The sequence below is a fragment of the Lepidochelys olivacea genome, assembly GCF_965140295.1.
Source record: "Lepidochelys olivacea isolate rLepOli2 genome assembly, chromosome: 10".
Taxonomy (NCBI): Eukaryota; Metazoa; Chordata; order Testudines; family Cheloniidae; genus Lepidochelys; species Lepidochelys olivacea.
This window is the reverse complement of record NC_140420.1, coordinates 34,208,190-34,221,564: the sequence shown is the minus strand read 5'-3', so window position 1 is coordinate 34,221,564 and position 13,375 is coordinate 34,208,190. Positions and strand designations below refer to the sequence as shown.

Below are 13,375 nucleotides of genomic sequence, written 5' to 3'. Positions count from 1 at the left end.
ATAACCCGCGGGATGTCCTAGAATGCTGTGAGCTGTGTATAGTCTAAGGGCTGAGCCGGACCCAAACCTGGTGACAGGGAATGGGTGAGACCCCAGGCAGTCCCTGACACAGGGCACAGTGCTATGCCACACCCACAGGGTATGCCTGGCCAATTAATTCAGTCAGTCACCGTGTGCGCAACAGGCAGGGGGCTGCTCAGTGGGACCCCCTGTGCGGGGTGCGCTGGGAGTGGCTGGGCAACACAGTGGACCCCCTGTCCTTGGGGACGGCTTGGGGCGGGCAGGAACCAAGAATGCCAGGGAGGAGGCCCACTAATGGAGCGGCCGTGCAGCCTGCAGGGCACGCAGGGTCACGCTTGGGGAGCAGATTCCTGGAGGGGCTGCCCTGGAAACAGAGTCCTAGGAGAATTGGACCCGGGGCGGGGGAAGAGCCAGCAGGTCCCCGGATGTCCGGGGCCACCTATGGCAGTGCAGTGAGCCACGCCAGCCAGTGGCAGGGGGATCACCTAGCCGCAGTATGAGGGGCCCCGGGGGCTAGCCTGGGACGGGGAAAACTCTGGGACCACTCAAGAGTTCTCACCCCGGCTGCCTGTGTGCTAGACTGGCCCTGAGGCACCCTGATTGCCCCCACAGCTGCTGCCTGGTTTCGTCTGGTCAGCGTGCCAGGGTCTCCTGCCCATGCCTTGGGATGGCTGATTGGGGAGCTTGGTCTGTAATTGCGCTGGGCATGGATGTCAAGTGAGCGACAAGACTGCGAGGCAGTGCTGGGTTTGAAAGCATGACGAGCCGCAGTGCCCGAGGGCCAAATTCAGTGGGGCTGGAGCGAGTACGTAATGGAAAGGCCTGTGCCTGACTGGGGTCTGGCAGGGCTGGGGTCCGTGTGCTTACCCCAGATGGCTCCGACGCCAGTAAATAGCCGCTGATAGTCCCGCAGGCCGCCCGGCCTCTCCAGCCGCCCTCCAGGCGATGGGCAGTGCAGCCCCACTCACACCGTGTCTCCGTTTCCTGCTAGTGACCCAGTATCTGATGGAGGGCAAGGCTAAGGGCGCCGCCCTGGTGCCAAAGCGGGCACTGGACGTCATGTCCTGCGAGGTGCTCAGAGTCCTGCAGCTGACCGACAGCTTCATTGTTCCCATCAGCTACACGGTGCCCCGCAAGGTGAGCCCTGGGCATGGGGGAGGTCTCAGGATATCTGGCGGCCCTGTGCCACCAGGCCAGCCTGAGTCCGAAGGATGACGTTAACCGTTTCAGGACCTGGTTCTGAGCCGTGCTCTGTCCCTTCGCTCCCAGGAGCACATGGCTCAGCTTGTCCCCCGCAAACCCCCAGGGGGCAGGTGCATCCAGCTGCCCTGGGTACTGAAGAGCAGGATTGAGTCTTACCATGCACCCCCCTCCACAGTGACCCTCCTGTGCAAGTGCTGAGCCCTGGAGCTGGCGGGGGGAGTTCCCTGGCTGCCACTGTTCCCTCTAAGCTGTGTGTGTGGGCACACACACACAGATCCTACACCGCGCGCACAAAAAATGAAATACTAGAACGGAGCCAGGCTGAAATATCATTTACGGGCGACTTTTGACATTGTTTGCCCACCATCTATCAACACAGCCAGATTCTACTAGCTGGCAAGGCGGGGAAAGGGATAATGTATAAGCATTTTATTCGCTTGGGCGCATTTGCCTCATGGCACACAAATATGAACACTGCTTCAAAAATTTGCACAGAAGAAATTTTTTGCACACACGGCTTGTCAAAAATTAGAGGAACATTGCTGGCTGGGGCCTTTTTTGAGTGGGAAAATGTTTTGTCCCAGAACGGCCCGTCTTTTAAACCAGACGTTTTGTGGGAAAACTTGAATTTGAAAAATAGCTTTCAAAAATGTTACCGAGGTTTTTAACTCCCCCCACCACCCCAAATCTAACTACACAACAGAAACAAGTTGAACATTTCCAAATAGTTTGCAGCTAAACCCATCTACTGCGAGCAGCTCTCCGTCCGACCAGCCGCCAAATGCCCCAGGCTGCTCCTGGCCCCCGAAGCAGAACGATGCACCTTTTGGCTGCAGTCTATTTATCACCCCGAGCCATCAGTTCATAGGACTCCTTTTTTTGACTCTCCTCTTCTGAATGAACCAGCAGCTGTCTCTAGCCAGAGACTGCCCTATTTCATAGCACCGGTCTGGTCCCATCCAAATGGCTCAGAGGATGGGATAGAACTTGACTGATTTGCGGAGGAGGGGTAATCAAACACAGATAATCATTAGAAACACTTTTCCTTACTGGATCTCAACGTTCTTTGCAAAGTATTACCTGCATTTCACAGATGGGGAAGCTGCGGCAGAGAGGTGGGGTAGTGACTAGGCTGAGGTCATCCAGTGGCAGAGCCAGGAATGGAACCCAGGTCTCCACCCACTGGGCCGCATTGCCACCCCAGCTAGCTAGTTGAGATGGGCTGCAGTGCCAGGCTGTCTAGGGCACACCCCTGTTTGCTGTCTAACACACCCTCCTACTTCCCCCTTCTCTAGCTCCTGGCTCTCTCAAGGCCCTTTTAATGAGTGACCCCTTCCAACACCCTGGGGAGGGAGCTACGTTGTATCAGGGCCATTTTTCAATTGGGGAAACCAAGGCATGGAGCTGTGGCGGTGCACATTGTCAAACACGGCTTCCGATTCGGAGTGGCTCAGTGTTCAGTGTCCAGTCGGAGACCCTGGGGCCTGGTTTTCAGAGCGGCTCCATCAGGTGGAGTTCTGGGCACTCAGCACTTCTAAAAATAAGGCCCAAGGTGTTGTAAGCTGGGCCCCTCACAACCAGGGGCCTGCCCTGTTGGACCCCCCTTCTGGAGAAGTGTCTGCTGGCACAGTCACCCCGTAACCTGGAGCAAGGCTGGGACCAGAGCTCCTGTCTGCCAGCCTCAAGTCATGCACCCGACGGGGCATCCCGCAGGGACAGGAAACCCCTGTGACTCCTGTGTCAGCTCCCCCACTGTGCTGAGTGCACAGGGGTCCAGTGCCAATGGCTGGGCACCCGCAGCGAAGGGAGCATGCCATCTCCTGGCACAGTGAGGTGGGGCTTTCTGAAGGGATTGGTGAGGAGGAGGGGGTCACTGCCGGGGCGCCGAAGCATCTGCAGGCCCGCTGGACATAACAGCTGTAGCACAGTGGGAGGCTTCCCAGGCACAGGGGGGCTGACTCGGGGTGGGGGAGCTGCGGACCCTCAATTCTCTGAGGGGGAGAGGGTGCAAAGCCCCAGAAGTGGCCCCCTGCCTGGTTTTTGCAGCTGCTCCTTTCCTGGGGAAAGCTGGAGGCTGCATTTGGGACTCCAGGTCGGGATGCAGATCCCCTGGCATAGCAGGCAGCTTTAGGGAGCTCCATGCAGAGAGGCTGTGTCCTGCCCAGTTCCCTCCAACGGCCAGGACTTCCCCGCACCAGGGAGCTTCAGGGGATGTTCCACTGAGCAAGATAAGAGGGCCCCAGGATGCCCGCACAGGGTTCATGCTCACTGGGATCATCCTGCCAGGGGGCGAGATCATGCCAGCCCTTCCCTGGCGCATGCTCACTCAGCGCCACTTACAGCCTGTGTCTCTTCCAGTCCTTGCAGGAGTTCCACGAAGATCTGTTCCCAGACTCCACTGGGCCCGTCCCCGCGGTGTCAGCACAGGGCTGGTGGGCAGGGGACAACAAGCAGGTACCCACCCAGCTGCTGACTTGGCCTTCAGAGACCCAGGGTGCCCGAGGAGAGGCACTTCTACAGCTTCTCTCCATTGCTACCGTTCCATTGGTGCCGGGGGTGTGAGTCCCTCCCACCCATTGGTGCCAAGGGTGCGAGCCTGCCCCCCCCCATTGGTGCTAGTGGTATAAGCCCCCCCCATTGGTGCTGGTGGCATGAGGCCCTCCCATTGGTGCCAGTGGTATAAGCCCCCTCCCCACCCCCCCGTTGGTGCTAGTGATATAAGCCCCCCCATTGGTGCTGAGGGTGTGAAGGCTTCTTGTTGGTGCGAGCTCCTGCCTGTTGGTGCCAGTGATGTGAGTCCCCCCCATTGGTACTGGGGTACAAGGGCCTCCCTGTTGGTGCTTGGGGTGAGGCCTCCCCCGTTGGTGCCATTGGTGTGAGCCCCGCTACCTCACATTGATGCCGGGGGTGTGAGGCAACCGTGCTACCGTGGCATTCACTGATGAGGCTGGTCACCGCCAGGGCAGGTCTCCAGGATGTGGCATTTTGGAGTCAGCGCCTTGTCTGTTCCTACCATCACTGAGCCGGGGGTGGCAGTGCTGGGACCCCCCCCCACCATGTAGAGCAGGCTGGGGGTCCTGGCCCCCTGGGTGACCGTTCCGGGGAGCGCTGCCCTCTGCAGGCTTCAGAGAGCGCGATGGGGGGTTGGGGTGGCAGCCGCAGTGCTGGGTAGTGACCCTCTGCTGCTGTCCATCAGGTGGAGAAGATGAGCCTGAACCCTGCCCGCAGGCCCCAGGAGACCTTCACCTCCTGCCTGTTTCCCCTTGCCCGGCGTGAGGAGCCCGTGCCACCGGCTGCCCAGCATCTCGCCGCCCGCTCTGGGGACATGGACAGAAGCGTGAGTGCCAGGCCTGGCTGGAGCTGCCAGCCCACAGGGCAGGGGCTGCCTCGGGGTCCCACACACTAACATCCCTGGGGCACTGCCAAACTCCCAGCGTGCACTGGGGCGTGGGGTACACCTGGCCTGGGGCACGTGGGGCAGTCACCCCAGAACCTGGGCGGGGCTGTGCAGGGTAGCACAGGAGTGAGGGCATGGCCATAGCAGCTGCAGGGCCAGGACTGTGACAAACAGCCACGGTAGGGGTTGGGGGGGAGCATTAGTGTCATGTGGGGTGAAAGGCTTGTGGGGGGCGGGGACAGGTCTGGATGCCACATCGCTGCCAGGGTCTGAGCACTATAACTCCACACGCTGCCCCTTTGATCCCAACTGGCAGCGCCCCACCTCTGCCAATGCCTTCCAATCCTGACCTGCCCCCCAGCTCTGCCAGCCTTCCACCCCCAGCTCTGCCGGCACCCTCCAATCCTGACCTGCCCCCCAGCTCTGCCAGCCTTGCCTCCCAGCTCTGCCAAGACCCTCCAATCCCGACCTGCCCCCCAGCTCTGCCAGCCCTGCCCCCCAGCTCTACCAATGCCTTCTAATCCTGACCTGCCCCCGACTCTGCCAGTGCTACCTGTGGCTCTGCCAGCCATGCCCAACCTCTGCCAACACCCTCCAATCCCAGCCTGCCCCCCAGCTCTACCAGCCCTGCTCCCAGCTCTGCCAGCCCTGCCCCTACCTCTGCCAACACCCTTCAATCCCGACCTGCCCTCCAGCTCTGCCCCCCAGCTCTGCCAACACCCTCCAATCCAGTCAGCAGCCCCTGGCTGTTCTAGCCCAGCATCAGATTCTCCCAGCTACCTGCCATCCCCTGATGACTCCTAGGAGCTGCAGCTCCCATCGCCCCTGGGTTGGCATCTGACCACTGGCTGGTTCCCTGCCTGGCTGCGTTGGGTGGAGGACAGGGGCTTTGGCCAGGCTGTTTAACCCCCTGACTCCCTGTGGGGTCCGTTCTTCCCCACAGGAGGGCAGCAGCCTCTCGTCTCCCCCCAGCTCCCTGAGCTCTCCCTCCAGCTCAGCCCCATCTCTCTCCACCGCCAGCCCTAGTCAGAAGTCCCTGCAGAGCATTCTGGGTAAGTGGGAGCGGCCACTCAGGGGGGCGCGGGCGTTTGGCTAGGCGGGTGCAGCCTGGAGCCAGGCACAAGGTGGCTGCCACGCCCAGGGCACTCTGCCATCTCCTGGAAGACGGGCAGGGAGAGGAGCAGCAGCTGGCGCCTGGCTCTTCCTCGGCCCAGGCGGGCAGCCAGAGCTGGGGATGGTCCATGAGGCCCTGCCCTGGTTGGGGGCAAATCCCTCACTCCTGCCCTCGTCCCCCACAGGGCCCAGCTCAAAGTTCCGTCACACCCTGGGGACACTGCTGCCCCGCGGCACCCACATCACCAACCTCAAGGGGCTGAACCTCACCACGCCAGGGGAGAGCGACGGCATCTGCGCCAACCGGCTGCGCGTCGCTGTCCCGCTGCTGTCAGCAGGTGGGCAGATCGCCGTGCTGGAGGTAGGTGCGTGGTCGGGCTGGGCGCTGCTGGGACGTGCCACGGCACGGGTGCGGGGTGGGCCCTGGGAGGGCAAGCTTCCCTGCCAGAGTGCCTCCACCCTGCCACCCTGGGGCTGAAAGAGCCCTGGCCCGCTCTGCTGCCCGCTGCCCAAAGGGAGCAGCTGGAGGTGCTGCTGAGACTGCATTCCCTGGCTGGCCCAGCCCCTGGCGCTGTGGAATCATGCAGGAGACCCAGTGGGGCTGGACTCCCTGGTGTGGGGCCTGGCTCTGCACAGCTGGCCCCACTCTGACAGCTCAGTGTGCTGCAGGCACATGTCCCCAAGGAGATCACACATGTGGGGTGAGAACTCTGGCGTCAAAACCTCCAGCCCTGCCAGCCTGCCCTGAAGGGGCACTCGTCTAGGTGGTACCAATAGTGGGTCTGTAATCCCCTCTGCGAGCCAGCCACTAGAGGGCACTGTCGCCCACACACTGCTGCCACTGTGGCTCATCACGCGTGGCCTGGGGAGGGTGGTGCTGAGACGGCGGGGAGGGGAAGCGAGGTGCCATCCTCCCCACTGCGGCATACCTGGGGATGGGGGTGAAGGTAATGGAGCTGCCGCGCTGCATTGACTGCGGGATTCTGCTGCAGCTCTCGAAGCCGGGCCGGCTCCCCGACACATCCGTGCCCACCATTGAGAATGGGACGCCGGTCGCAGACTTCTGCTGGGACCCCTTCGACCTGCAGCGCCTCGCAGTCGGTGCGTGAACTCTCTAACCTCCCCTAACGCCCAGCTCCTCGCTGCCAGCTGCAGGTGTGGGGCTGTGTGATGAGAACTCTCCTCATTCCAGGCCCATGTCCAAGGCTGCCCGGTGCTCTCCCCCCCCCTCCCCCCGCAGGACACACTGTTAAGATCAGCAGTCCTTCTTCACTGCCCTTCTCTGGCAGTCTTCCTCCACAGATCTCCAATGCGCTTTGTAGACCTTCAGTAAGCCCCCAAAACCTTCCCCCGCCTCAGCCACAAATGGAATCTGTGTAATCCCATTTTACAGGTGGGGAAACTGAGGCACAGTTTCTATCCCTTGCCCAAGGTCAGCCAGGTGGCAGAGGCCGGAGTAGAATCTCTTAATTCCCAGCCCTGGGATCTAGTCCCCCTGTTCCCCGTTACTGCTGGATCTTCTCTCATAGGCTAGTGAGTTCCTGATCTTTTCGGTAATCGCTGCATGAGCAGTGTGGTCTAGTGGTTGTATCAGGACCCGTCAGGCGGGTTGGGTTCTAGTCCCAGCTTTGCTGTTGACATGCTGGGTAGCCACGGGCCAGTCACTGCTGCAGGACAGGGTTCCTGTGAAATGAGGCTGATGCCACTGAGTCCAGCAGAATGCGCACGTTTCCGAAGTGTGGTTGCCATTGCCGGATTTCAGCGGGTGATTAAAACAGGCCAAGCAATCTCTGGGAAATGCCAGGGGGAGATTTTTTAGGAATGGTTGAAAATGAAGTTTCAGCAGTTTTTAAAACATGCTGGGGGCCACTCGGGGTGTGGGCACATTTCGGGACGTCCTGCTGCCCCGGCCCCTTGTCCTTCCCAGAGCACAGCTGACATCCCTGATCTTCGCCTGCCAAGGCCCCAGCGTCCCAAGGGGCAGAGGCTGTTAGCACCCGGCTCATTCTTTGTCTCTGTTCGGCCATCTCGGGCGTTCAGCTGGCGACGATGCCAAGATCCGACTGTGGCGAGTCCCCCCAGGAGGGCTGCAGGAGACGCTGCTGGAGCCTGAGGCCGTGCTCAGAGGTAAGGGCTGTGGGAGCGTTTGTGGTGCTGGCAGACAGGGAGAGGCTCCGAGTGCATCTCTCTGTCCATGGCGGGCTGCAGTGCCTGGCCTGCCGGCTGGGTTTAACTGGCCCACCCCACAGTCATGCTGTGCTGGAGCGAAGCTTTCCCTTAAGCCGATGAGCCCATCTCTAAGCTGGGGCTTCAGAGCAAACCATCCGGAGGGGACGGGAGCGTGTCACTGCTGAAGAAACAGGGCCCCAGGATTTGCCAGCTGGCTGGCTCCCTTGGCAGGGCGCTGGCTCTGTCACCGCTCTGTCCCTCTAACCAGGCCTGGTTTCAGTAGCCGGGGCTCGCTGGCTCCTTGCTCTGGGCTTTGCACGCCGGGGGCTCTGAACAGAGCGCCTGTCGCACCCTGGCTCCCTTGCCCACGCCAGGCCACGGAGATCTCCTCTCTCTCTTCCCCGAGGTCACACGGAGAAGATCTACTCCCTCAAATTCCACCCCCTGGCTGCAGACATACTGGCTTCCTCCTCCTACGACATGAGCGTGCGGATCTGGGACCTGCAGGCGGGCAGGGAGAAGCTGTGCCTGAGGGGGCACCGAGAGCAGGTAGGGGGCGAGCGAGGCCAGGGCAAGGGCCAGGAAAAGGAGTCACCACCGGCAGATGAGGCCTGCAGCTCCCCCACACTGCAACAGCCCCACGCAGCCCACGCGGGAGGGGAGGGCGCAGTCAGTGACGTGGGCTGTCGCTGCCGGAGAAATACGCAGGGCTTTTTAAAATGCATAAACATCTGCAGCCGGCCATAGCCACGGAGATGGGAATCCCCCGCAGCCCGCTGTGGGTTGCACCTTCAGAAAGCTAAACCCCTCCTGAGAGATGGTCAGTCCCAGAGTGCTCCCTCGGGACGCCAAGCCAGACGAGCGCGCCAAGAACACAGGGGACAGCTTGTGTCTGGCAGCTGGGGCGTGTGAGCCCTCCTTGCGCCAGGGGCCAGCCCAGAGACGCCCGCAGCGGGGTAGCTTCCTCCAGCCAGATCCTTCCAGATGAGCTCAGCACTGGCCCGCTCCCAGACCAGCCTGATTCTCTGGGCTGCAGCGTCTGCCCGTCCCGGCTGGTGGCGCGTGCCCAGGGCAGCACCAGGCAGAGCTCAGGCTGCAGGGGCGTAACCTCCAGTCGCCATCCCAGGGTCAATCTAGATGAAGGCAGGGTGTGAGCAGAAAGCCCAGGAGCCGTACTATGAAGCAGCGCTGATAATGCATGTGCCCCATGCCCCCACAGCGCTGAGTCCTGGGATAGCACGGTCAGAACAGAGGCACTGCATCCTAACCGGCCTTTGCCAGCTTGCAGCCATGCCAGCCAATGTCTCAGCCGAACCACCGAGCCTCATGGCGGCGGTGCTGGGAGGGCCCTGCCCACGGCCGATCCCCGCGCTTGGGACAGGGCTCAGGACAGATGGGACTGCTTTGGCAGGGGTGGGAATCGGCACTGTTTGCCTGTGGGCATGAGGGGGGCTGGGACCTGAGCTAATGGAGCCCCTCTGTCTGTGGGGCTGCCGGGCCGGATCCCACCCTGCATGCCCTCAGGATTCCTGTCCCCAGCTGGTGTGGTTCAGGAGCGCAGGCCAGCCTGGCGTGCCCAGAGCCACGTCCCCGTGCTGGTGCCAGGCTGCGCGGGACACACTGGACGTGGGCCACAAGGAGGGAGCCTGGCGTAGCTGAACTGGTTTAAACTGGCATGTGTTTAGCGTGGGAGCGAGGCCTGGCAGAGGCAGCCACAGTAGGTCCATGGCTGTCCTGGCGTGGGGCTGGGCCCCCTTCTCCAGCACGCACAGGCTGATTCAGCTAGCGGGCCCCCTGCTGATTCTCCCCTTGCCTCCAGAGGTCCCTCCCCTGCCACGATCCATGCCCCGCTCTGCTTTAACCCTTCCAGTGCTGAGCCGGCAGCCTCTCCCAAGCCGGCTCCTCACGGTCACAGCTTGGATTGGGGCCCCAGCCTGCCCACCCCTGCCAGGCCCTTCCCTGCTTACCATGCTCGGTGAGCACCACGCAGCCGGTGCCCAGGGCCAGGACATGTGTGATACAGGCCGCGGGTGTCTTTCAGATCCTCAGCATGGCTTGGAGTCCGGATGGCCGGAAGCTGGCCACAGTCAGCAAGGATGGCAGAGTGCGGGTCTATGCGCCCCGCCAGTCCCTGGAGCCCGAGCAGGTGAGGGGTCGGTCGCTTGCTCCTGGGGGGTGAAGGGGAGGGCATGACGGAGCCAGGGCTATGGGGGGACCAGGAGGGAGCTGGCTGCGGGGCATAGGGGTCCCTGGGGGGGTGTTTGGCCAGCAGCAGCAGGAGTGGGCTACAGTGTGCTCTGCTGTGCCCAGCCAGTCGTGTGCTCCCACTCCTGGCTCCCAGTCCCACCCCGAATTTGCCCTGCGCAGCCCATTCCCCTTTGCCACCGGCCAGGGTCGAGGCAGATCTACAAGAAGTGTTGGGGGCGTAGGCCAGGGAGTCACAGTTCTCTCCCCTCAACAGGAAGGCCCTGGCCCCGAGGGCGGGCGAGGTGCACGGCTGGTCTGGGTCTGTGGTGGCCACTACCTGCTGGTGTCTGGCTTCGACAGGTAAGGGCTGGCGCTGCGTCCCCGGGCCATCGGTCACCTGCGCAGGTCACGGCCCTGCGATAATGTCCATTGCCATGGTCCTGGGAGTGCAGCCACCTCTGGGGGAAAGACGGCAGTTGACCCCACATGCAGGCCGTGGAGCTGAACACCGGGTGGCTCCGAATTGCACTGATCACTGGTCCCAGCAGGGCCTATGCCCTCAGCCAGACTGTGCCACCTGACTCTACAGGGCAAGGCTCCAGAGCGAGGGATGCTAGCTTCGTGTCAGTGTCCGGAGCAGCGTGGCACCCACGCCGTCCCCAGAGGGACCACCCGGGGGCGCAGTCACTTCCTGGCTGGCCGTGCTGCAGAGTCCCAGCTTGGATGACTGCTCTGCTAGGGACCCCAGCTCCACTCGCCCTGCGGAGCCAGGGGTTACTGGTGGGCAAAGCAGGGCTTCACTTCCTGTCCTAAACCGCTGCTGCACGCTGGCCCTGCCGCCCCACGGGGCTGCATTCCCCAGGGGGCCACGCACTCCCTGGGATGCTGGGGCCAGTTTGTGGAGGAAGCCCCAGGGGGTCCCTGGAGACCAGGTGGGAGCCTTGTGAGAGGTGGCCCCAGCGAGGGGCCCAGGAGGCAGGGTCACCTGCCATTCTGCAGGAGATCTCCCTGCCAGGAGCCAGGCCTGGGCCCTGAAGCCAGCTCCATCTGCCTTACTCTGCACCTGGCCTTTATCTAGACACCAGGCCAACACCCTGGCGCTGTTGCCATCTCCCTGCTGCCTGGCCTGCGAATTCTTGTGTCCAGGCTCCCCTGCCGGGCCCGGTGCACATCTTGAATGGGAGGCAGCCGCAGCCTGAACCGAGCCAGCCTCCATCCCACGTGGCCTCCGGCATGGCAGTGCCCCAGGAATGGGATCGCCAAGGGAGCAGCATCTCCTCACGAGGAGGACGAGGGCAGCTGTGTGGTGAGCTGGCCACGTGTCCCGCTGATCTGTGCCATGTTCTCCACACAGCCGCAGCGAGCGCCAGCTATACCTGTCTGACGCAGCGTCCCTGGCAGCCGGGCCCCTGGCGGTGTTGAGCATCGACACAGCTCCCTCCACCCTCATCCCCTTCTACGACCCGGACACCAGCGTGGTCTTCCTCACCGGCAAGGTGAGTGTCTGGAGGCGGGGCAGCTCAGCCAGTTTGCACGGACAGGGCGTCTGCCAGCTCCTCGCCAGCCCTGCCGGGGGCTGGGCATAGGAGCCAACCTGGAGGTGAGTTGCAGAGCGAGGCCCGGGCGGAGCCAGGAGCGTGACTGGGGTGTTCCCAGGGCTCGGACCGCCAGGGCCCATCCTTCTCTCTCCATTGTCACTGCGGGTGGCACATCCTGGCCGAGCTGCCAGGCCTCAGGCTGTGCCAGGAGTACCAGCGGGGCAGCCCTGGGCCAACGGGCAGTCGAAGAGCCCGGGGCCTTGGAGAAAGGGCTGAGCAGCGTCTGGGCTCTGCATGTCCCACAGGGCCTGGCACATGGGTGTGGACCTGCTAGTTTCGTGCCAGTCCCTGGAGCTGCACGGCACCCATGCCCTCCCCAGAGGGACCACACGGGGGGTCGGTCACATGGCTGGGTTGCGTGGCTGGCCATGCTGTACAGTCTCAGCTTGGCTGTCTCATAGGGCCCTGGCACATGGGTGTGAGCCTGGGAGAAGCAGTGACTGGCAGCCCAGCGGGGAGTGCCCCTGTGCCCGGCTGCTGGGGCATCAGTGGCCATGCTCTGTTTGGAGCAGGGGGTCTCCAGAGGGCTGGGCCCCAGGATGATGGAGTGGAGTCTTCCTGCATGGGGGAGAAGCTCCCTGCCTGGGTCCCCTGTTGGGAGGCTGTTGGCCCAGACAGCCCCATGGGCTCTGTCCCACAGCGGCCAGGCTTCAGGCCGTGCTCTCCTTGCAGCTGGCCCTGGAGGGCTGGGTGCTGCTCCTCCTCTGGGTCCCGCCCGGGAACCTCCCCACGGCCCATTGCCTCCCTCCCCATGTCACCATGGGGCTGCTGCATCCTGGCTGGCTCACCACACACCACACCTCCATGACAGCACCAGGGGGACACGGCAGCTGCCCCCGACATCGGCCCGGCCTGGCCGCACCCCATACGTCGCCAGCTCTCCCCTCACGCGACTCTCCTTGGCCTTGGCGTTTAGGGCGACACAAGAGTCTTTGTTTACGAGGTGGTCCCCGAGGCGCCCTTCTTCCTGGAGTGCAACAGCTTCACCTCCAGCGACCCACACAAGGTACCGGGGCTGGCGGGGAGAGGGCCCTGGGCAGAGGGAACAGGGTCACCTCTGCAGTGTCAGGCCAGCTGCCCGCTCACAAAGGCAGGGCTCCTGCCTCCCCCAGTCAGGCTCTGCGTGCCCAGTGTGTACCCTGGCCTCCCCCAGCCAAGCTAGGCCTGGGGGTGGCCTGGCAGCGCCTGCCTTTGCTGCTGCCCTCCTTGGCTGGCGGCAGGTTTCTGCGAGGCTGGGTGGATGGGGCAGCTGTCCCGGCTGGCTGTGTTGGGACAGTCGGATCTCCCAATGGCTGACGAGCACAGAGACACCAACGCCTCTGATCCCCGGCTCAGTCCTGGTCTGGGCATGCTCCAGCGGGGTGGGGGTGCCCATATCCCTGTGGCCGGTTGGGGGCGATTTCTGCATCCACCGCCCGAGCAAGGAGACCTGAATGCTCCGTGTCAGCTGTCCTGGCTCGAACGGCCCCAGGCCATGGGTGGCTCTGTCACATCAGGGGCACACTCATGGTCCAGGCCACGTCGCTGCATCGGAGCATGGCAGAGCGGGCACAGCCGGGACCTAGTGTTGGCAGAGCCCGCTGCGCCCCATGGGTCCCCATGCAGGGCTGTCCCCGATCACACGTTCCCCAGGGCTTGACCAGCCCAGGCCTCAGTATCCCAGGGACAGCCTGTAACCCCTTCCCCA

General features: G+C 63.1%; 1 protein-coding gene across 1 annotated transcript in view; it reads left to right on the top strand.

Annotated features, from left to right (window-relative positions):
• The window catches only part of CORO7 (coronin 7), a 205,703-nt gene that overhangs the window by 185,740 nt on the left and 6,588 nt on the right, over positions 1–13,375 (top strand). Inside the window, exons 12-23 of the mRNA XM_084640902.1 lie at positions 1,013–1,158; positions 3,583–3,678; positions 4,421–4,561; positions 5,565–5,673; positions 5,920–6,095; positions 6,727–6,835; positions 7,775–7,861; positions 8,310–8,452; positions 9,945–10,049; positions 10,365–10,450; positions 11,445–11,586; positions 12,605–12,694. Of these exons, the coding sequence (XP_084497028.1) occupies positions 1,013–1,158; positions 3,583–3,678; positions 4,421–4,561; positions 5,565–5,673; positions 5,920–6,095; positions 6,727–6,835; positions 7,775–7,861; positions 8,310–8,452; positions 9,945–10,049; positions 10,365–10,450; positions 11,445–11,586; positions 12,605–12,694 (1,430 nt within the window). The remainder of the gene's footprint in view (positions 1–1,012; positions 1,159–3,582; positions 3,679–4,420; positions 4,562–5,564; positions 5,674–5,919; positions 6,096–6,726; positions 6,836–7,774; positions 7,862–8,309; positions 8,453–9,944; positions 10,050–10,364; positions 10,451–11,444; positions 11,587–12,604; positions 12,695–13,375) is intronic.